The 23,523-nt window shown below is 40.8% G+C and overlaps 1 protein-coding gene across 17 annotated transcripts in view; it reads right to left on the minus strand.

The window, feature by feature from the left end:
- Nucleotides 1–23,523, minus strand: part of SOX5 (SRY-box transcription factor 5) — a 722,135-nt gene that overhangs the window by 14,651 nt on the left and 683,961 nt on the right. For 13 of the 17 annotated variants that reach the window (XM_075114236.1, XM_075114227.1, XM_075114264.1 and 10 more), the window contains 4 exons: nt 23,009–23,186; nt 17,980–18,152; nt 2,562–2,670; nt 1,067–1,240 (listed from right to left, as the gene is read on the minus strand). In XM_075114236.1, the coding sequence (XP_074970337.1) occupies nt 1,067–1,240; nt 2,562–2,670; nt 17,980–18,152; nt 23,009–23,186 (634 nt within the window). The remainder of the gene's footprint in view (nt 1–1,066; nt 1,241–2,561; nt 2,671–17,979; nt 18,153–23,008; nt 23,187–23,523) is intronic. The other 4 variants (XM_075114301.1, XM_075114292.1, XM_075114215.1 and 1 more) reach the window with 1 other exon arrangement.

The following is a 23,523-nucleotide window of genomic DNA, read 5'->3' on the forward strand; positions in this document are numbered from 1 at the left end:
TTTCCACTTGCCCCCTGCTAAATTTTCATAATACCACTCTCATCAAGCTAAACGTCAAATCTCTGACCAGTCTGAACTCAGCACATTTACCAGCCCCGCAGCTGGTTAATGCTGCCGTTACAATTGCGCTACATCTCTCGAGTTGCAAAACCAATGAGACCTGCAGCCCAGGTAAACACGTTCCCTGCTTAAGCTTTTACCCACTGGCCTGAGGGATGCTTAGGTGCTGCAACACAGCCCTTATCAGTAAAAATGCAACACCTCCAATTTGGTCACCGACTCTTTTTTTTCCGGCAGAACAGTAATGCATTGGCCTCAGAGATCCTCATCATTCACCTTCTATATCACTCAGCGTGTCACAGAGGAGTAACTTATGACAGAACGTGGCCTGGGAATTTGAGCAAGTAGTGAAAAGTTGGACTTGAAATTCAGTAGATGATGAATGGGATGTGAAGAGTGTAGGATATGGAAATTAGTTCTAATGTTTCTTCTGCTGATTTCAGGATTCTTTTTAGAATATTTAGAATAAAAGCAGCTTGTGATAGAGATCATGTACTAAAAGGGAAATTTAATATAACAGGAACGTAATAAAAATCCTTTAAAACTGTCAGTGTATAAAATAAAAATATATATTTTAGGACCTTTTCCCTATGGCCATTGATTTGAACAGAAAGTGCTATGGCACAAATCAAATACTGTGGCGTGCTACCCCATAGAATCTAGTTAGATGAAATACGTGGGCAAATAAATGATAGCAGTCATTTTCTGCTTGTTCAACAGTCTGATGACATGAAATGGTTTTGTCTATTCAGTTCATGCTTTTGCACCAAAATCACCACCACCGTCTCAGTAATTATGAAGACACAAGAACATTTCAGGTTATGGTTAATGTATATCGCTGGGCAGCACGGTGAAAGCTGGTATCACTGCTGTCCTTGGTGCAGTGATTAAGTAGCAAAATAGGTGTTCTAGAGACAGTAATTCTGTTGTGTCAGGCGCTCAGCTCTATTCGGTTGAAAGTTTTTTGAGTTTTGTTACTGAAGGAACAGTGCTTTATCACTCTTACCTAATATCTTGCTGATATTTGAGTTGTGCATGTCAGGGAAGGCTTGAAGGATCTTCCTCCGTTCATCTTTAGCCCACACCATGAATGCATTCATGGGGCGCTTGATATGGGGCTCATTGCTACCACGACCTCTGGATTCCCGATAAATTCGAGACTCTGAAACTCCTGCACTTCCTAAAAAGAAAGAGAAAAACATTCCCAGCTTGTGTTTCATTATGCAGCTTCATCTGCCATCAGTAACCTATGTCAGGTGCTGCACATTCAATGAGTCAGTGTTTAAAATAGGTTAATGGCATTTTGTCTTTCTACTTGAAGCAGTAGGAAATACCATACATTGCATATTATCATAGAATCACAGAATGGTTTGGGTTGGAAGGGACCTTCAGAGGTCATCTAGTCCAACCGCCCTGCAGTGAGCAGGGACATCTACAACTAGGTCAGGTTGCTCAGAGCCCCGTCCAACCTGACCTTGAATGCTTCTAGGTGTGGGGCCTCCACAACCTCTCTGAGCAACCTGTGCCAGTGTTTCACCACTCTCATAGTAAAAAATTTTTTCCTTATATCCAGTCTAAATCTACCCTCCTCCAGTTTAAAACCATTACCCCTTGTCCTGTCACAACAGGCCTTGCTAAAGAGATTACCCCCATCCTTCCTATAGTCCCCCCTTTAAGTACTGAAAGGCTGCAATAAGGTATCCCTGCAGCCTTCTCCAGGCTGAACAACCCCAACTCTCTCAGCCTATTGCGTAGTTTTTAGTTACTCTATTGATTCAGTATCACATAGTGTAGACTTGATGAAGAGTTTCAATTGTTTTTTTCAACACAAACAATTAAACAGCTTTTCTAAACAATCTTTTAGTACTTAGTAATGTAAAACCAACACTTATGAATGTAGATTTTCTTTTTACTTTCTTCCTTTCTTGCTTACTGAATGCTGGTCATATCGTGTTACCTATCTTCTACCTTTTTTGTGATGGGAAGGCGATGATATACGGCAACATCAGGCGTTTCTTCTTAAGCAATTCTCTAACTAACAAATGAACATTTATACATCTGCCTGGTTTTGTGCTTACCTCTCCATAACAACATAAGCAATAGAAGAGAAAGAAACGAACATTATGCTTGCTTCACCAGACCAAGAAGGTTCCTACAGGTGCAGAGCGTACATCACCTCTGGATGATCAGGTCCATAATTCATGGACTCACTGTGTGATCTCATTTATCCCACATCTATTTGCCTCCTGTATTCCCTTTTACCATCAGAAATGTATTATTGGTCCACTCTTGAGAAGTGCAGTGTACAGAAGAGAAGGCTAAAAATCACCTCCAGACTTAAAACACCACATGATGAATCATTTTTTCCTGCCTTGTTTCATAGCCACTTATTGCTAACCGCTCTAACTCCTCACAGGCCTCCAAAGCACTTGGATTCCCCCCCAGATCCCGTTGACATGTACACACAAATCTGGAAGTAAGGGTAAGCCATTTGTACTGACCGTCAGAATCTCCACTCATGTTGAAATCCATCATTGCGTGGCTGAACTTCCCGTCTTCACTCTGTTTTACTGCCAGTTGCTGAGTCAGGGTCTCCAGTGTTGTTTTGTCCTATATGGGCAAGATGACGGGATTTGAATCAGAAAAATCATTAAATATTGTAACTGCAAAGTTCATAGGTAATTTAGAAGGTTGATAGGGAAGACGGATAACAATTCATTCACAACAGTTTACTGAGCCACGTATTTAAGAATACATAATAATATTTTTTCTGGAAGGGAAATGGTTGCAGACTCTACCAAGTCCTTTCTAAAACATGCTTATTAGCTAGTGATGAGCAAACTTCATAGTGTTGAAAAGATTGGTTTAGTTAGGCATGATAAAATTGGCTGCACATCTGAAAAATACTTCAACTCTCTATGTTCCCGGGACGGCCAAGCTGGACTGAAGTTTAGATGATGCATGCTATTTTGCAATTTATTTATTGTTTTACTCTATTTCCAGCCTGCAATCAAAGTGTGGAGACATGGGTGACGTTGCCCTTTTTCTTTTTTAAAAGTCAATATTTTAGGAAGCAGCCTATAGGGAAAATACCCCAACTGTAGTTCAAACTTATTCAGGCCTTGGGAAAGGGTCAGCCTGAATTAAGCATGATACTTGGGCAGCGGTCTGTGTTCTTGTCCAGACTGTTTGCCCAACCCTACTAACACCCCGTCCGTCATTCATCTAGTCAGAACTATCTGTGAACCCTGGATTGCAACAGGCTAGTGCGTGCTGCCAATTACTCTGTCAGGCTGCAGCGGTGTCTAAAGACATTGCCAGAACAACATGCCAGGGCCATCAATTCCAATGTTCTCTTCAAAACACCTCGCTTCCCCCTGAATTGTTTGGCTTTACAAATACAAAGGTGTTCCATTTTCCAACTGTTTTTGTTTTCCCAATGAATTTTACTCATAAATGTTCCACCTTCCTGACAATCGTATGCTTAAAAATAAATCTTTCAGGAAAGCAATACTAACATTTCAAAATGTTAGGCACTGTGCCTTTTGCAAAACTAAGAAAATGACATGATACGGAATGATAATAAAGTGGCTCCAGTCGAAAAAATTCTTTTGAGCTTCTTCCTGAAAGATTGCTGTTTTGTTGCTCTATTCCACTCCTGATGACTGTAAAAGATCAACAAACTAAAAAAACTTTCAGATTTCACATGGCAACTGGAGACTTTGCAACTATTCTATGTAGCCTAATAATGTCACTGGGTTGTATTATAGAAGAAAACAGAAAAGAGAACAATACGAATACAGAAACACTTCCCGCAATGTGATGTCCCTGCATCTGCAATTCAAAGAACAGTTCAAATTCACATAAGTCATTTCACAGAGATTTTCTTGAGAGAGTTAGAAAGGAGTCTCATCTGCCAACTTCATACACTCGCACAGTTTAGGGAACATGAGGTTAAGTTTCCTTCTCCTCACAAACATTTCCATTGTGGATCCCTTTCGCACTCCTGGTGACACATCACCACCGAAACCGTGCAAGATGAGTTATCCTCTCGGTTTTTGCAGGAAAAGGTAATGCAGAAGAGTCAGCCTACACCAAGCAAGGGTTTCTGTAACACTTCCAGGCACAGCAGACCCAGGAAGCTTGGAGAAGCTTCGAATAGGCACCTCAACTATTCAGGCATTTAGCTTTACCAAACGCTTTGATCTACCAGTTTTAACTCAGCTCTCATTTCCAAAGCAGCCATCAGCACACAGAAAGTCAGGAATAAGTTGACTGTATTTCTTTCAAATGGATCTCAACTATCCAAGTCAACAGTTTTTCCTCAAAAAAAAAAAAAAATCTATTTACCCTCAACTTCATAATGATAGAGTTCAAAAATTTTCTGTCAGAAATCATTCAAAAATGCTGCCACCAACGTAAAATATAAAAGAACATCTCCTCTTGTTGGGTGTATTATGGGGGAGGGGAGTTATTCTGTTGCAGACTTTTCTTGAATCATGTATAAACCTCTTAGAGAAACAGAGCTGGGAGCGCAAAGGGCACAGGCTTAACAGCTTTTTCTTTATGCAGTAAACGCAGCTGTTGAAGTCGGAGGCAGTTACATTCAGAACCTCACTCTGCTGACATGATCTGATTGAGTCTTAAGGTCAGCGAATACTCCGGCATGCTGTCTGCGAGGTACACACTGGGTACGGCTCGTTTATCAGAATTTGACTTAACAAGCCTACAGATGCTCTGCCGCTATCCATCTTGGGCAAAGTTTTGCATTTTGAGGTACAGCCACATTAGATGAAGTGAGAGTGAAGGCATGATCGAAGAGGGGTTGCAAAGGAATACCAGATGAGTGCTGAGCTCCTGGGCTGCGCTGCTCAGCCCCAGCGCTTGGAGGTGGCTCTCCGGAAAGCTGAAACATGGGTGACCAGGGAGACCACCCTTTAAACACGATGACAATTTTCTCCCTACTTCTTAAACATAGCGAATGACAATATAATCCAATCAGCAACAATAAGGTGGCAGTTAAAAAGAACTGCCCGACTTTGCTCTTGAAACAGAGGATGTCAAAACAGCCTTTTACAACATTCTGTGTTAATGTTTAGAAATGTTTAAGTTTAAAAAGGCAAGAATAAGTCTAAGGCCTACTCTTTCCTAAGACTCTGCAACAGCATTAGGAGAGCAGAAAGAGATCAGCAACACCCTGGCAGGATGCAAAAGCCTAACTATATGTAAGTAGCGCTCCTATTTCCTGTCCTACGCTCTTCCCATTAAACACACGGCAGCTGATTTTCCCCACTCCTGGAGTACAGAAATGCTTTTACAATTACAAAATATTCGAAAGGGGCTAAACAGCATTCCTGTACTTTGCTTGAAGGCACTCAGCTGATGACTTACTGCTTTTTGTTTGATGGAAGCATCTCTTTACCTTTCCTACTGAGTCTTGCCATTGATGGAGAAAGCATTTATGGAAGCTCCAAAGGAAAAAAAATCTTTTATTTCCTGACCCCAAATAAACTGGCAACCTGCTGACACTGCCAGCCCAGCCTCCTCTCACAGAACCTATTTAAGAACTTCAGACAAAACATCCACAATGGTTTCAAGTTTACACAAAAGGAGGATCTATTTATCATCATTATCTTAATTCAATAGCAAATTACACATTTGCAAAACTGCCACCACTTCGATGTGTTGGATTAGCTGTGTAAACAGTAGCAAGCTGTGGTACCACCCAGTGATAACAGGTGGAGTACATGCATGTTGGGTTCAACAGCAACTTTAATGAAGCAGTTGTGATACAGCACTACAGTTCAGGAGGCAGTGGCACATTCCTGCACACTATGCTGGACTATGCCTTAAATTTATTTGATCATTATATCAACCTTTACATATAATTGTCTTGCTGGGCAGAGAAAGAAACAGGGAAGAGAGTTCAGCTGATGAAATCATACATGTTATCAGGCTTTTAAAGCTACAAGAAAATAACCAGAATGATAATCCCTTCATTTCAGACTTGCCCCACACCCCAAGTATAAAATGGTATTCATCCTACGAGCAATGCATGAGTGGCACCAACTGCAGCCTAGAACCAACACTGCTGGGAAGAACAGGCAAGGCTGGTCCAGACCCAGGGAAGTGCTGTGAAGTCTTGCTTGTGAGACCTGCTAAAAATCAGACTGCATAAAGCACTGAAGCAAATGGTGAGGAATGCTTCTGCTCTTGCAGGAGAAACGCAGGAATCTCTTCCTAAGGAGGAAGTGATGCCTTATCTTCTAAATTTCTGAATTTTGGATCAGGCCCCAGAAGGCTGAAAGTCATCTTCTAAACATCTTTTTCCTCTATGAAGAACTTTGGCAGAGGTTGGGAAGAACTACCCTAATGGTCATTTCTATTGGATTGTAGGAGAGACTCTCTGTAGGGGCAGCGATAGCTCTGTTATCTGGATAATTCAAAATTGTAATGGGCAAACCAGAGAAGATAATACTGTAGAGAGCAATCAATTTCACAATAGCCCAATTGTTCAAAGTATAACCAGAGAGGTTTCATCAATAGACACAATGTGATGAGAAGTTTCTAAAACTTTATTAATTAAAGAAAGTAATCTGCTGGAGAAGATTGATTTTTACCATAGCTCCTAACTATGTTCTAATTATATTTAAAGAACAATGAAAAACACGTACGCACATGGAATGTGTCATGCAGAAAAAAAATACATAAAATATGACTAAGCACCGCAAGTCAGACTCAGTTTTATGGTCAGCTGCAAAAGTTACTTGGCTCTCTGTCATGGATAGCTGTCATAGTTTAACAAAACATTGATCTAAAAATGACAAGAACTTGGTTGCCGTCTCTTTCATAGAAGAAACATAAAACAAGAAGAGTCAAAACATATGTAGAACAGCCTGATAATGTTTGCCAGAACCCCTCCCACTACAATACAAACGTGAAGCAAAACCTTGGAAGGCTTGAGAAATAAAGACATTCTGATATATTTGCCTACCCCCCTCCGACCTTGTGGCTCCTGTCTTGTGCTGGATTGTGGTACCATCACGCAGGGTGCACCTGAGACCATGCGCACGCCTCCACTCCTGAAGGACTCCACAGTTCTTCCAGAATACTGTGAATGCTGGGCATATGGCAATGGATCCCTCCTCCCCCTCTTTGAGACATCCTTTTGGCTGGGGTATTTGGCAAACACTGACAGTACTCTGAACTCCGTTAGAATTGTATTTTGGCAAGAGCTGTTCTTCCGATTGCATAATTCAAGGTTAGCAGTTTTACTGAAGCAGTCCACTCTTCACTTTTCTGCTCCCCTAACCCTACCCCCATTTTCCCTGATACGCATATTTTTCCTCTGTTTGATGCCTGCAGAGATACAGCCAGTGCAGAACACCAGAGGAGTGTTCAGGCACAGGCACATCTCTTCACATCCCTGCTTTTCTTATTCCAAGTGAACTGAAAGGCCAGGCGAAAAAAATGTGTTTGCAGAGTAGCTGGAGAAAGCCAAACACGGTTACATATGGCTTGCAAGGAGAAACTCGCTCCTCAGTTCTTGCACCTAAGAATTACAAATACACTGATGGACAGAGTGCCTGCTACCTTTGTTCCCTTCAGTGTCAATACGTAAAAAGAAACAGATGGTTGCCTGTTATTGTCCTTTTTAGTGTCCCATTTCCCTCCTCCCTCTCCAAGTGCAGTTTGTCCAGCTATTTACCATCTTACTCTGTGGGAAAACTTCCCACGTCTAAACTATAAAGGTGGTATTTTCAAATAGACTGAGTTTTGATAAGTTCGTTTTTATCTTAGGTTGTTGAGCAGGGCCTCTGACAGCATCTAATGTGGTTTGTGGTGCTGAGGCAGAAGTCTTCTCTCAGCAAGCCCCAGTAAATATCAACCATTCAGACACATACCTTGGTCAATATGTACCAAATCTTGAAGTACTAGGCAGATCAGCTGCTACACTATGATCCCCCAATGAAAGTTCACTTCTGTTTATGAGAGAAAAACATCTTTAATTATCAGACACACTGTTGTTGCCGGTGTTATCCATTCAATGATATTTTCCTCAGCTCTCCAAAAAAGTGAAGAGTCTTATCCTACATCTGACATGAGTGAAGTTTTTGTAAAAATTATTTTTCCGTGCAATTGCTCTGCCTCTTGCAATAATAAACATCAGAATAGCTTGTGTTACAAAATCTTCATCCACAGTCTTTCAAAATGTGGAAAACATGAGGTAGGTAGGCATTACGGATGACAGAGAGCTGGAAGAACTTAGAGGAACCGCTGGCAGTAGTGAGAGGTGTGCCCAGAGGTTTGCACATGATGAATTATTTGCAGTCCAGGCTCTACTCCTGCATATTAATGCCATGGTACTTCAAAATAGGTACTGTGCGCACTGTCTATGTCTCAGTCCAAACCATGTTACGGTCCAGATCATGTTACACCTATAACTGCTGTAAGAGAATTTCTGGATCTTTTCTGAGGGATCTTCTATTTAGATTCAGGTTTTTCTGTGTAACAGATCACATTGCCCAAGTGTTTTGCACTCATCAGTGAACTTAACCACAAAACTTAGCCATGAAGAAAGGCAATATTATTAACTCTGTTTACCAGGTGGGAAACTGAGTCACATATTAAGTGACTCGCCAAAGGTTCCTTAGTAAGACTGGCAGTTTTGGGAAATGAAACTAGCGCTCCTGAATCTTATCTAAAAATTAGAACCACAAGCTTGCAATCTCTGTGTGAGTGTGGAACTGCGACTCGTGCTGATGGCACATACTACTAGGAAAAGCAAAATAAAATAAAAATAAGAGCAGTTACAGATCCACCATTACAATAGACCTTGCTTAAGTAATGCTTGCAGGGCTGTAAAACTCATAAAAAGCACATGCATGAAATGATAAAATACAGTGAGACTTTCAAATGTTGACTCAGTAATTGTTAAAACCCTTCTGGCTGCACAATTTTATAGTCTTCTACTGTAGCAATGAAAAGGGAAGAAACAACAAAGGAGGTTTTTAGCCTTCCAATTATATAAACTCTGTGGACCACCAAAGAAGATGAAAGATTATTTATAATGTCACAGCAATTTATCATTTGGGAGATTTTTTTTGTTGTTGTTGCATCAAAGTTGAGTATGAAGAAACAATGCATTCACCACCCCCTCAGCTCTTTCAGTCTTGCTTATCTGAGGTCTCTCTTTTTCACGGAATAATCCACCCACAGAACCTAAAAGCAGTGTTAGAAGCAAGAAAATAAAATAACATTCTTTATTTGTGCCTCTTCCTGATTTTATGGTACTTCTTTCATAATTATTACATTTGGTCTTAATCGGGGCTACATTGCTTTGTAAAGGAACCACATCTTTTGGTTTATGGTAGATACTCAAATCCAGATTGGCTCAATACTGCCTGGAAATCATTGCATCTGATTTGTAATCTATACGAACTGCTATATGGATTCAGTAGAGTGGTGTCCTATGAGGCGTTATACGGAAAAAAAAAATCAGGTGGATCAAGTAAGTCCAGACGTTTAACTACTCTCCTCTCTGTAACAGACACCCAATCATTGGGGGAATTTGCTGAAATTTGTATAGTCTTTTTCTTTGCCATAGGATGTGGACGTAGGTCTTGGGCTTCTAAGGGCTCTCAAGTCAGTACCTTTCAAAGCACTGAAGACAAGACAGAGTCCACTGAAATAAAGAGAGGAAAATCCTCAAAAACTTGGCAGGGGTCAGGTCCCCAAGATATATATTTTTTAAAATTCTTTATACAAGAAAGAATGATTTCCTCAGTAAAATATATTATCTGACTTGGAAACAAACTGATGGGAAGTGAGGTCCCCCTTTTCTTTGGTTATGAGCTCTGGGAGAGAGTGTTAAGTCAGGATTTTTAAATGAAAATGCAGGTAGGGCTGGCCCAGCCCATTACTTTGAAGAAGAAATAAAAAGGAAAACAAAAGCAAAGAAGAATTATGAGACACTGCTCCCTTCCTACAGTTGTTTTTACAGTGTGGGCATAGGCATCGACCTCTACCAGATCCAGCTGTAATCTGCGGGCTGCAAATAGGTTGAGTTACATGACCCAGTTTCTCTTGTAGACTGCTTTCTGGGCTGACATGCTCTGTAACTGTGTGAATTGTTCAGTCGCTGCACCTTAGTTTTCCCAACTAAGCAGGATGGAGATCGTGACGTTTTCCCCCATTGTGAGGAGTTTTGAGATCTCTGGATGAAATTTGTCACATAGATTTTAATGAAGGATTTCACAGCAAGTCAGAAAGAGCTGCTGCAACTGATCAGCAAGGCAAGGAAGGGTTAATTGAGGAAGAGAAGTCGTACACCAAAAATGAAACAAGATGAAAATCACAACCCACCCAGGATATCCTGGGAAAGAGGGTCTACACGCATGAGAAGAGAAAGCAAGAACACAGTCTCTGCTTTCCTGGCAATTGTTTATTAAACAATGGGTGACTCAGCTGTGCAGCAGTATTACAGATGTATTGACTACTCTTCTCTGGTTTTCCTAGAAGGTATTAAAATTATGAAGGCTGCTGTACCTTTATTTGCATTTCTTCCAGCCCTACGGAAGACGTTGACATGCTATCTAGGCTATCTCCTAAGAAAGAAACCACATTTTCCCAGCCATGTAGCAAGGCTTAGCTTGTCTACTCCCCACCATCAGCATCAATACAATTAAAAGTAAAGTTCTGCACCCCCAAAACATATCAGCAGCTGTTTGCCACACAGCTAAGTGAACACAATTCACAGAAGAATCAGGCTCAGCCTCTATCACACTGAAGAAGGGGTATTGCACTGATGCTGCTGCCAATGAACGTGCTGAAAGCCCTGGCTATTGGAGGCATGTGATTATGTAAAAATAATAATAAAATCTCAGGAAGTAATTAGCTCTCGTGGCTGTAGGGCACAGCTTAGAACTTAAACCCAAATACTCAAAAAGCTCAAAAGACGTAACAAGAACTCCAGATCAGTTGTATGGCTTTTTTTCAGGAGGAAGTTGATCCATCTTTATTGGGCTTAATAAAATTTCCACTAAGGTATAAACAGCTGCAGTCCTCCCTGATCCACACTAGCCTGTGAATGTTTCCAATCTCTGCCCTTTGGAGTGAATGAAGATGGAAATTCTCACTCAGGCTTCAGCACCTGCAAGGATCCAGGATTCCTCCCTTGCCTCTTTGCCGGCTCTTCTCCTTGACTTCAATGGGACTTTCATGCACACATCTGTGGGCAGAATTTGTCCCCCTGTATGTGTCATTTTTTATTAGCTAACCCTGCCCATGCATCCCTGCCAGACTGATGTACTAAGGACGCACACATGCACAATTTTTCTCTGAAAAATGTACCTGGGCATTTAATAGATGATGGTCAATCGGGGGTGGGGGACACGGTATTTTAAAATAAAGAGCAAAAGTCCTTGGGTGAATAAAAAAAATCCTCATTGCAGAACCTCTCCCTCCCATGCGTAGGCACTTGCTAACTGAGAGTAGTGGCACTGTGACAAAAGTAGCAAAACCAAAGGCAGGCTTTACTAAAAGAAAAGGGGGGAGGGGAAGTCTTCCACTGGCCATCTGTGAAAATAAGGAATGTGGCCATTAAATGCAGAGGCTGTAAATATAAATATACACAAGCTCCACAAAGCAAATGGTAAAAAAATATGGGGGGGGGGGGGGAAGGGGGAGGAGGGGGGAGGGAAAGGAAAAAGGAATAAACTTTCAGCTGAAGCAAATCAAAATGTTTAATGCTTAGTTACCACCACTGGGCAAAAACAATCTCGATCTTTGCAGTGTGCAAACTTGACATGTGTTTTTAATTAAATTTGAGAAAAGTTTCAGGAGAAATGACAATGGATACAGTAGCTCTGTTGAACAGAGGAATCCTTGAACATGAATGATCCTGTTGAGCCTGCTGATTGGACTTATTGAAAGGCTGACATACAGGGTGATGGATGGGTGATGACATAATACCTGCTCGCCTTCTTGTCATGCTTTTTGAAAACGGTCTGCTCTGTGTTGATAGCATTAACAAAGAGGACTGCAACGCGCATATGAGAATTTCTGCTGGCAAAAAAACTCAATAAGACAAAATTAGGAAGTGGGTAGGGAAAAGGGTAATAAGAAGGGGACATACAGTTGTTAGGATAGTATGCTAACTTTTGTGTTGTGGGACTGTAGGAGTCCATTGTCTGCAAGATACTCCCTGGTCTAATAATTATTCCACACAGAAGGATTCCTGCTCACACTGCGAGAAGAGAACAAAAATATTACACTGATCGTCTTTCCTAGTGTTTTACAGGCCAGTGAGGAATAGAGCAGGCTACAAATTACAGGACATATATATTAGCAGTCTGCTGAACTTGCAGGGATAAGTGTGTGTGTATGTAAGGTCTGTGGGTAATATAGCCCCTGCTACTCACTGGGAATGCTAAAGTATTTTTCCAGTAAATACTATGGCGATTATGAAAATGGGCAGGTTTTAACTCTTACAAAGTGATTTGGTTTATGATGTCAGTACTGTTCCTCTGGACTTATTTTCAGTGGGTTTCTCCTGTTTGGGAAGCCTGGCTTGCTCCAGGTCCTGCTCTTCCCAGTTTCAATCATTACAACTTATTAACTCTAGTCTGACCCATGGACTGTCAGTGTCGGCAGCAGGCATGGGGTCAGACTGTTTTACCAACCCTTCTCTTTTCTTCTCCTCCCTGTTCTTCTCTTCTTAGTTTTTCCTTGACTTTCTGGTTCAAATTTAACCATTAGGGGAAGAAAAAAATCTTATTGAAGTAAAATTCTCTACTGCAAGAGAAATTTAAATCCCATGTGTTAAACCAGCTCCTCTTTATGCCTTTAGTAAAGTGAGCTCCAGTGTTTTATTTCTCAAAGACAGCAGGATCTGCGGGTTTGAGATTCTTAATATCCCCCTCCTCCCTGCGGGGAGAGCAGGGACAGAATTCATTTCAGCTCAGCAGATCACAGCAGTTTCTTAAGAGTTAACTCTGCTATCCCCATCCATCAGGCAGCCAGCGAGGCATCAGGAAGGAATGATGGATGTAAAATTATTACAGGGCTGCCACCCGATATACTTACTGCCATTTGTAACTAACGCTGGAACTGACACACTTTTTTCATTATTAAACATCCACATTAAGTCAACATTGGTCACTGTCATTTCACGTTTGGCACTCTCTTAAGGGGAACCGGGAGAGGTGGGGGTGGGAGTGGGGAGGATAGTGGGAGGAGGGGTGGGTGGGAATGGGAGGAAAGGCATCCTGAATCCAGTGTTCCATAAGCATGAGTAATAAATAAGCTCCTGCTTACAATGCTGGAATAAATATTGTTACAAATAGCTTTTTAGTTACAGCCCAGCAGACAAGTACATGTCAGAGCCCTTTAAAAGGACACTCTCCAAGTGGTAACAGGGAGAACTTGTATCACAGGTTAAGAAACACTTCAGCACAGGAGGTATACGTATGCGGATGCACTCAGAGCGTGCTATGAGCGTGACTGAGTCTGTACGCGCCTGAAATGCTTGTGTGGCTGTGTATACCTACACAACTGTCCCAGCTGTGCTCAAATACCTGCTTGTGTGCCCCCTTCCTCCCTTTTTACAGCTACCAGGGTACATACACAAACGTTTGACAGTCTGACTACAGTCAGAAAATTACTGGCTAGCTCAGTGCATGTTTGTGCTGTGTATCTCTGAGAGAGTGCACTGCAGGCTTGTATGCATGCACACACATGCTGGCTCTTTGTATTTGTGTACATCCCCTCTGCAGAGGAACAGGCAGTTTTGGGGCCGAACAAAGAGACCAGAGTCCACTGCTGATGTTGCCCGTTGTGCTGTTTGCACTAGATGACAATCTGCGCTCTAAGCTACATGTATAAAAGGTAGCATTGTTTATGTATAGTACATATCAGGCTATAATTAACTGTAGATGACAATTACAAATAAAACTATGCTCCTGGGTTTCCAAGAAACCAGAAAAACATATACACACACTTCTCATTTATACAGGGAAATGTTTCCAAGAAAAGTAATGTAAAAATATGTTTTATTGCATTTGCAATTAAAATAGGTTTTAGTAAAATCCATGTTCATCATGATGCTCATAGTTTTTACTGTAATCCTCTGAAAATCAAATCCCTCAAGATGGTCCAAGTTGGATGCCCATAAAGTGACTCACCCAAATCATCCTAGCCATTTTAAAATATCTTTTCTCATTTAAGACTCCTTTTATACAGCGTCTCTCCAATTCCACAAAATTCCTGTCTGACTACTGCGTTACAGCTGGCAGGTCTGGCTGTCCACAGGGATCAACCCCTCTGGGAACACAAGCCAGATAACAGATCATGTAGATGTGTGGAGAAAAGCCACAAGAGCTTTAACAGAGACTCACAAAGGTGATTTCCAGTCCTGAGCTTGCCGGGTCACCCCCTGGCAGATAAATTCCTACAACAAAAAACTCAACAGGTCTCAGAGAACTCTAAGTCACTACAACTACACCAGCCACTGCAGCAAAGCATGGAAGAGAATTGGGGATAGCCCCAGACAGGTGTTTGTTGCCTATAAAGACTGAGATCATTCTACAGGAAGGAGAGTGATCTTTCTTCTGTACCTATCTACAGACATAATGTACATTTCCGAGTATGCCCATTGACACATAGCTACATCACGCTAACCCTCTTTTAATTCCACCCCCCACCTCAAAATCTCCCTGTCAGCAAGCAACCAGTGAGCAAACATAATGTCCCACAAGTTCTGGGGGCTGCCTCCAAGTCCCCTGGTGAGACCCAGAGCTTCTGAAGGGAAACACTCCATGGTAACACTGCAGCATTTTACTTCTCACAACCCACCTTCCCAACTATTTCTTCTTCTTTCCCTCGAAAACAGGGAAAACCAGAATAAAATTCCATTCAAAATGGCAACACTTGCCTCCCTCTCAAACCCTGCTCTTAATAAGAAAGAAAACTTTAAAGTGCTAGATCAAACAGCCACACCCTTTAGAGAAGTTGTGGTGTTTGTCTGGTTCTGAACTTCACAGCTGGCTAGTCACTGGATGGCCTAGCGCATATACAGGCAAAGGAGAACAGGTACATAAACTTCATGGCCTATGTCTTCTCCTCTGTTGGGTCAAATGCAAGAGACAGCTCAGGATACCCTACAACAAGCTATGAAGTGCAATTTCTTCACTGGTGCTTAGTGGCTTCAGGGGTCACCGCAGCAATTCAAATGCTGCCATTATAGTCTAGGAGAGCTCAAACTTAGTTCTGTTCTTCCTTGTCTCCACTTCAAGAATAAAATAAAATAAAATAAAATAAAATAAAATAAAATAAAATAAAATAAAATAAAATAAAATAAAATAAAATAATGCACCCCAATAAAGTTTTGGCATTTATTGTCTTAAAAAACTCAAACCCAACAGTTACTTTAGAAAAACTGTCAATTGAGCAAACGATTTTTTCTTTCTGCTATCTTGTAAAAGAACTCCTCTCTGCCCGCCACGAGCCCACCAGGAGGCATGAATTAGAGAGGAAAATAAACTTCAACTGAGGTTGAGGGTGAGAAGTGAAAACAGAAGGGGTAAGGAGAATCCCAACAATAGGAAAGTAACAGAATAAAGTGAATGCAGATGGTTCCACTCCTGTTACTTAATCAAAAGGCTGTGCAGAGTCACTAGAGCCAGCATAAAGTCATGTGTTAGAACAACAGCTGATCTGTATTAAAGAAGATTAACTCGCAATGCCATGGTGGAGGGCCTGGGATTATTTTATGTACTTCCATTGCCGAACAAGCCGTCAGCACAATTACTGCCCTCCGATGTGAATGACTGATCTGTAACCACAGCTAAACAGCATGCTGCTTAGGGGCCTGGGCGCTTCATGAAGATGGATTTCCATACCATCAAAGTGCTTTTAATGGGCTTCCTGATCCAACCACAAGGCCTGCTTTGCAAGTATATAGAACTCAGGATGAAGGCTTCCTGTCCAAAAGGATTTGGTCGGTTGTCACTTGACAATTCCCAGCCAGCACAAGGGAGGAGAGGGGGGAGATAGGTAGAGTTGTCTCTGCTTTGGAGGATTTAAAAAAAAAAAAAGAAAAAAAAAAAAAAAAAAGGGTACAGATGCTTTCTGAATGCAACCAACTGCTGTATCCACAGCTGAATTCAATGCGCTTAACAAATAACGGCAATTTAGCTATGCTTGCGAGGAATAGCTTGAGTCACTTTGCATTAGCATCTGGCTGAGTGTTAAAGTCATTTCTACACGGGGAGCAGAGAAAAGAAATTTCTGCTCCGAGCATCCTTTCAAGAATGCTTAAATATTTGAATATAAATTCCTTTGTGCTTGTGATCACTTCTTCTTATATCTGACACTCTGCTTTTCCCTTTTCCCTTCTGGTACTCTTCTATGTGAAATGCCGTAAACATGCTCCATCCCTCTCTTTCTTTCTCTCTCCCCATACCAGCGCTCTTATTCTTCTGAGAGAGATTGTATGTACTGCCAGATACCTATTACACTGACCTCTTTTTTCCTTCCCCTTCCTCTCAAGAAAGTGCATGAAATTGGAGTAATTTCTACATCACTTACACCCAGGAAAGGCTGATGAAAAAAGTACAGTAGTGAGAGACTCACATGTACATTTATTACCCAGACTGCTGGCTTCTCACAGCTTATTGATCAAACTCCATCTAAAAACATGGAAAATGGAAAGCTATCCAAATTAGCAATCTGCTCATTCTGGACAATATTGTTTGACTCACAAGCTTCCTAGGATGACGGACTTTCAAGTTTCTGCTAAATAGCTGATCATTTTTATTCATTCTATTTTTCTGCCTATCCCAGTGATTCACACAAGGCCTTTCAGTGAAAAGCCACTAGAATCGGTTTCAATAAAATTCAGGTTACACCAAATGCGACAACGGTCATCTTCATTGTACTGCAGGACGAAGGCTGTATTGTCTCAGAAAATATTGCAAGGCAAGGGAGGAACTGAGGCAAAAGTCTTGCAAAGCATATAATGTTGAGACGCACACAAGAGTTTGGATGTGTATCTTAGGTGGCAGTATTATAAGGACAGCTCACTATAAATACAGCAGCAAGGACTGGCAGGTCTATTTATCCTCCACAAGCCACAGCAGTGCATGGAAAGACATCAGGTGTTTCCAGCGAAAAGCAGCAAATCACAACCTCTTTGACATACGGGACAGTTACAGAACATACAAATTTTACTAGGGAATATTCACTTTGTCAATATTCTGTCATAGCACAACTTCACAGGCCAGTTCAAAAGTAGAAGGTGGTAAGGCCCCTACGTTCTGCCGCTTCTAAGTTTCACTGCAAATATTTGATGCACTTTGTGTTGTCAGTTCTCCATTTTTCCAATTTTGTTAAGTCATCTAACATGACATGACAGTGCTACATTGCAATGGCCACAGAATATCATATATGACAACCTCACAAGGCTAAATACCCAGAAGCTGAGCCTGAATATCAGCAAAGCTTATGTTCCTAAAGAAGCTTGAATATTTTCAAATCCAGCTCATCTTGCAAACACATATAAACTTTTCCATAAAGCAAGATTTCCACATAGACCCAGCAATTTCCAAGATCACCTTCTCATAATACACGTTGACAGGCTAGAACAGAGAATTAGCGGCCTCCGAAGTTCTCGTGAGGGCTTTAACTACCTCTGCGTCCCCCCACAAGGGTCTCCAGGTCTCTCTTTCGTGTCAGCTTTTGGTTGTGGTTTTCAACTTACTTTTCACTTTTTCTGAATGACGCAACTGTTCTGTTTAAAAATGGGGAAGAAGAAAACAGAGCAAGAAAAAGGAGGGGAAAAAAGGAGGAAGAACCTATCTATCTGTAAGAAGAGCCACATGCAACCTCTGACCCTTTGCAAAGGGACTCTCGGAAACTCACCTTTTCTGTCCTGCAGTTATTGAGACCCAGGCTATTCACAACGGCCACCTTTCCATCCAGCACCTGTTGCTCCCTCCGAAGTTGCTCCTTCATCTGCCGGGCCTCCTGGATTGCCTTGGTAACAGCATCGTGGTCATTTAAATAACCTGACGACGTGATAGAAGAAAGGATATCTTAAAAAAAGAAAGTTACAAGAAAACACTTTAGGTTTCATCGACGAAATGCACCAATACTTTATCATTATTAATGAGAAAGAGTTAAAAGGTAATGCCCAGAAACACGTCTGTGCTATGTAATTCTGTATGCTATCTGGTATGATAGAGCCACCTGGACAGAAAGCATGAGAAACCTTGGTGCCAAAATCATCGTCCTGATATTTGATCCCATTAGTTTCAGTATTTCCCTGACGCTGCAGAGGTTAGCCCTGCGGTTTGTATGCAGCAGGATGTAACTGGGTAAGAGTTAGAGGAAGCTTTGATCACGCCAGCAATCCCAAACTCTTAAGAATAGACCATTTCATTCTTCTCCTTCTTAAAACTTGTGAGTACATTAAAATAAACCACAGGTGGCGGTGGTTTGCTATAGATATGAAATGCATAATGGCTGGGAAGAGAAACCTCATCCACTGAATGCTCCCCACCACCACCTGTCATTCAGAAATGTATAAGAAACCACAGCTACACGGACCTACATTCCCACTCCTATTCATGCTGCTAATAGTAGGTCAAATGTCCACTGTTTTGCTGCAAATTCACAGCCTAGGGCTTAGCCTTAGAAGTCACTGAATTATTTCCTTTTAAAATGTTACAAGCATCACCGGCACAGCTAATACTATTTAATTTTAAATGTGACACTTTGTCATTTTTTTCCTTTAGCGTACTGTAGATTATACTTATTATGATCTGCATGTGATTTGTAGGATAGAATACTGATGGGAGACTCCAAGCCCCAGTCTATTTTTCAAACATTAAAGGAGAGGCTAATATCTATCAATCTCCCTCTCCCTCTCCACATCCCCACACGTGCGTGCACGCACACACTTCTTTCTGTCTTTTAACTAGGGCATAAAAACGGCATAAAATGAATCTGTAATATGAAATTGCCCAGAAAAGGGACTTCTGTTTGTGACATGAGGCTAAATCTAACCAGATCCATTGGTGAATTGTGACAGATGGAGGGACTGTGAGACAGAAGGCAGGCACTAATCACACACAAAATGACCGGCTTGCCTCAACATGTTCCATGGATTCCAGCAAACTTTACACCCTAATCCATTTTTAGAACAAAAAACATCTGGGCCATAAATCCTCTAATCTGCCAAAACACGCTATTAAATCCCATGATTTGTTGAAAAACACTAAGATTAAAGAAAGGAAATATAAAATGGCTAACTGCCGTGTTAGGAAAGTGTTATTAATACTCTTTCTTTGTCTCAATTATGAATGTTCTGTTCCTAAAGAGCCTTGTCTAATCATGTCAGATTACACATCCTTGTTGTATTGCTAGACTCTTCTATCTGATCCGCTGATTGCCAAAAAACGTAGGACATTGTCTTGATGCTTAAAACATTTCAGGGGAAGAAGCTGATGTCAGATTAGTTCAGTGCTGCGTTGCTGTCAGGATTTTAGTGTGGATTGGGGTTTTATTGTTGGTTTTTTAGACTGCAGACAGAATGGGACTGGTATTCCCATCTACCTTGGCGCGCAAAAACTAGAAAGAAAAGTTTCTGTGCGGTTTGACTGTTGTTAATTGTTAGCTTTTGGCTAAATACCCAGGAACCCTGAGAGTTTTATATGAAATAACTTGATCCACATTGCATTTATCAAATGACCCAGTTCAGTAATTCCCAGCCAATGGAATTCCAGTAATTCCAGCTTTCCCAACATAAAGAAGGATATAACCTGTGCCAGCACAGTGCCACCAGCTGATCTTTTTTTTTCTTGCCTCCATTTTATCAACTTGCTTGGTTTTTTCCCCACTTTGCATCTGTTACTGATCAAGCCTGCATGTAGTCAGAATAAATTAAAAAGGAAGCAAACAAATAAACAAACAGTAGTATTACTGCTGGTTGTGCTCTTGATTAGGCTAGGTATAATACTTTCAATCTGTAACAGAGCCGAATTTGCCTAGGAACTGGAATTCATGCCCTTCTCCAGACTATTTGGCTTTTCCTGAATACTGCTATCTTTGAGACAGTTTGGCACATGACAGTGAATAAAAGCAAGCACTCCTTATGTTTTTCAGTGGCTGCCAAGATGCTGGTGTGCAGGGAAATGATTAATATAGAAGCGAGTTGAATGTAAATTATTGTTGTTTAGGGTAGGTGGTGAATTATTGACAGAGAGGGGAACTGCATTACATAAAATGCACTTAGTTACAGGGATTGCCAAACTAGTATAGAGATGTTGAAGATAATGGCAAAGGGCAAAGAGAAGTTGTTTCTGTTTTTAGTACATGGACATATGCCTGTTCCCAAAAAGAAATGCTGGGATTTAAAGTCATACATGAAGCCACGACATTTGTGATGGCTCAGTCTGTAGCATAATTTATACGCTATAAGGATAGCTCTAGAAAAGGACTACGTATCTGCTGTACGCTTGAAGGCACCTACACTCTTAATCATAGGGGGCTCTAAGTCCTCCCAAGACAACTGAACAGTACATAGGCATTTCTCCATGCCATGGGAACCGAGCAGCCTGAAGAACTGCTTTTGGAGGACATTTTTCATTGGAATTTAGTGGCAGTGAAAAGTGACAGCTCTGCTGCGCCCCAGCAAGGTGGGGTGTACAGACCTAGGACAGGCAACTTGTGCCTTGCATTGACAGCTCCAGTCATCCAAATGTTGGAAGTAACTGCCTGGCAAATGGCTGCACGCTTCCCAGTGACCTTTCCTGGAGGGACCCATCTCTCAAGACAAAAGAATAATCCAGTTTCTCTACCATTTTTAGGGACCTTAGTCCCTTTGCCAAAAATGATATCAACATTTTTTTGTAACGTAGCTCCTACTGGAGGGTGACTTGAAACTGTATGCACACTTTTTTAAGATCACCAAATGGTTTTAACATGGTAATGACTTTTACTTGCTGTAACTTTGGTTGGACCTGACCTAGCAGTTAGCAGCAAAAGGCTCTGTAGAGTATTCACAAGCCTTTTGTTCTTCTAGTCCTCCATTAAAGGATAGACCTTTGTTAGAAGTAGGCTCTGTCTGTCCAGCTCCTGCACCACAGTTAAAGACTGTTTATCCTACATATACAGTATGTGCAAGGATACTGCTCAGCAACCTCAAAAAGTCACTTTCTATATTTGTAACTGAGATATATACAGCAGTGAACTCTATGTCATTAACAATAACTTAAATACGTTATCTTTTGCTCCACAGTTTTCCATGGTTTATTAATGGTATAACACATTAATTCTTCTTACAAGAGTGACCTTTAAAGCTCCATTCATCCTCACAGCTTTTATCCAATTACATTATCACTCATTACAGGTACAGCATTCCAAAATCTGCATTTTGTTAAAAGAAATAAATTGCAAGGGTCTCAAACCTATGAAAAATATCAGGTGTGTAGGGAAAGAAGGTTGGAGACGAGAACAAGGGATGTCCTGCCACTGAGATGCAGGTCAGATGCTTAACTCCACATCTGACATCTAAATGTGATGCTCACTATACTAGAGACAAAAAAATTAATGTACAAAAATTGTACATGGAGAGCAGTAGGGCCAAGCAAATTAAAGATGAAAGACATTATTACCTACCACAGCTAAAAGAGTGCAGGGTTAATAATAATATATAAATTAACAATTAACAAGGTGATATTTACAAAATATTGATATAATTTTAAGATCACATACCAAATAAAGTTATTTTCTTTTCTAAAAGGTATAGAAGCATATTCTCTGTCTGATATATGTAACCATCATAAACGTTAGCAATAATTACCTACGCACAGTGCGAGAGTAATAGTGGGAGCTAGTTCTTGTTTTGAACTTTGGACATAACTATGGGTGTTCCTGGTGTCTGTGGAGGTAGAATATGGACTACAGAGAGCTTGGGAGAGACCCACAGAGATCCCAAAAAATTTTACTACACAGCACTGAGATATCACAGAAAGAGCTTCTGATAGGTTTGACCTATGGCTTCTTTCATTCTTTGTGCCACCTCTGAAAGTGGCCAGCAGGAGATGTTTTAGGAGCAACAAGACACACAGTAGCAAAGATACAACAACCTACCTCACTTATTTCCTTAATCAGAGCTTGATTTACTTTCTGAAATCTTAATTCAGGTTACATTCAATCACTTCATGGACTAAAATGTTTCAGATGGAAGAATGGGGTGTGTACACATTTTAGTTATACACACAAAGAACAGCCCCTTTAACACACCAGACTTGTAAAATCACCACTTATTTAGATGGTCTTTAGGCAAAGAGGTAATTTTGACAGGAGGAAGAATTAACGCTATTTTGTGGAACAATGTTGAAAACAGCTAGTCAAGACTTTTTGCAAGATACAACATGAAATTAATTTTTTTGAATGAACCTGGTGATTGTTTTGCTTATTAGACCAAGGTAAAATAATGCTCCATGCAGCTTTCTGGTGGACTAAGGATTAAACCTATAATTTTGCAAAGATGTAATTGCATATACAGGCTTTTAACTCAAAGCGAATTTTTTTAAACTTTATCCATCGCTTTCAGATGACATAGTACTATATAGTCTTTAATGCCTGCCATTAGACAGGTCACTGTCTTTAACGTATGCCATTAAACAAACAGCATTTATTAACCTTTATTGATAAAGCAGTACCTGAAATAACACAGCTCTTTGTTTTCAGAGTCTGTAAAAGTTACGATACTCCTCCTGAAGCGGTCAGTCTGTGGGAGTTTCTTTACTGATATCAGCAAATGCAGTATTACGGTCAACCTGTGACAGCTCAGAGACCACCGTCTGGCACTGGCCGATAAATGCCCACTTTCCAGTAATATCTATTAATCTTTATATGGAGGCACAAATGAAACTAAGCTTACCTATTGTGTTAGCTCTGGCCGAAGGACTAGCTAATGTTGCTGGCACGGAGGATTTTAGTGAACTGGCCCCACTATTTATTCTCAGAGTTGGCATATGAGGAGAGGTGGGTGATGTGGGAGACTTGCCATCAGATGTCTTGGGTTTGGCTGAAAGGTTCAGAGGCTGGGCCACTTCATCCTGTGATGAGCAGAAGAGAAAGGAATGTTATTTTAAAAACTGCTGTTGGCACAACACCATCCAAGCAAAGACAGTTGTTTTCAGCTCATATGAACTTCTAAACCCGAAAGGTTGTATGATATATATTAAGATCAAATATGATACCATCTTGTCATTTCTCTGTGGAACTGAGATGACTGATAAACTGGAAAATTAGCATGACACGACCAGAGAACATCCTTCTTTTGCACTTTGTATGTAAGATTTGTCTCTGAAGAAATTATTCACATCAACAAGGTATGTGCTTCTTTTTATTGTTATTTTATGTTAAACTTGATACGGATGAATTAAATAAGAA

This window comes from Phalacrocorax aristotelis, chromosome 1 (assembly GCF_949628215.1).
Source record: "Phalacrocorax aristotelis chromosome 1, bGulAri2.1, whole genome shotgun sequence".
Taxonomy (NCBI): Eukaryota; Metazoa; Chordata; class Aves; order Suliformes; family Phalacrocoracidae; genus Phalacrocorax; species Phalacrocorax aristotelis.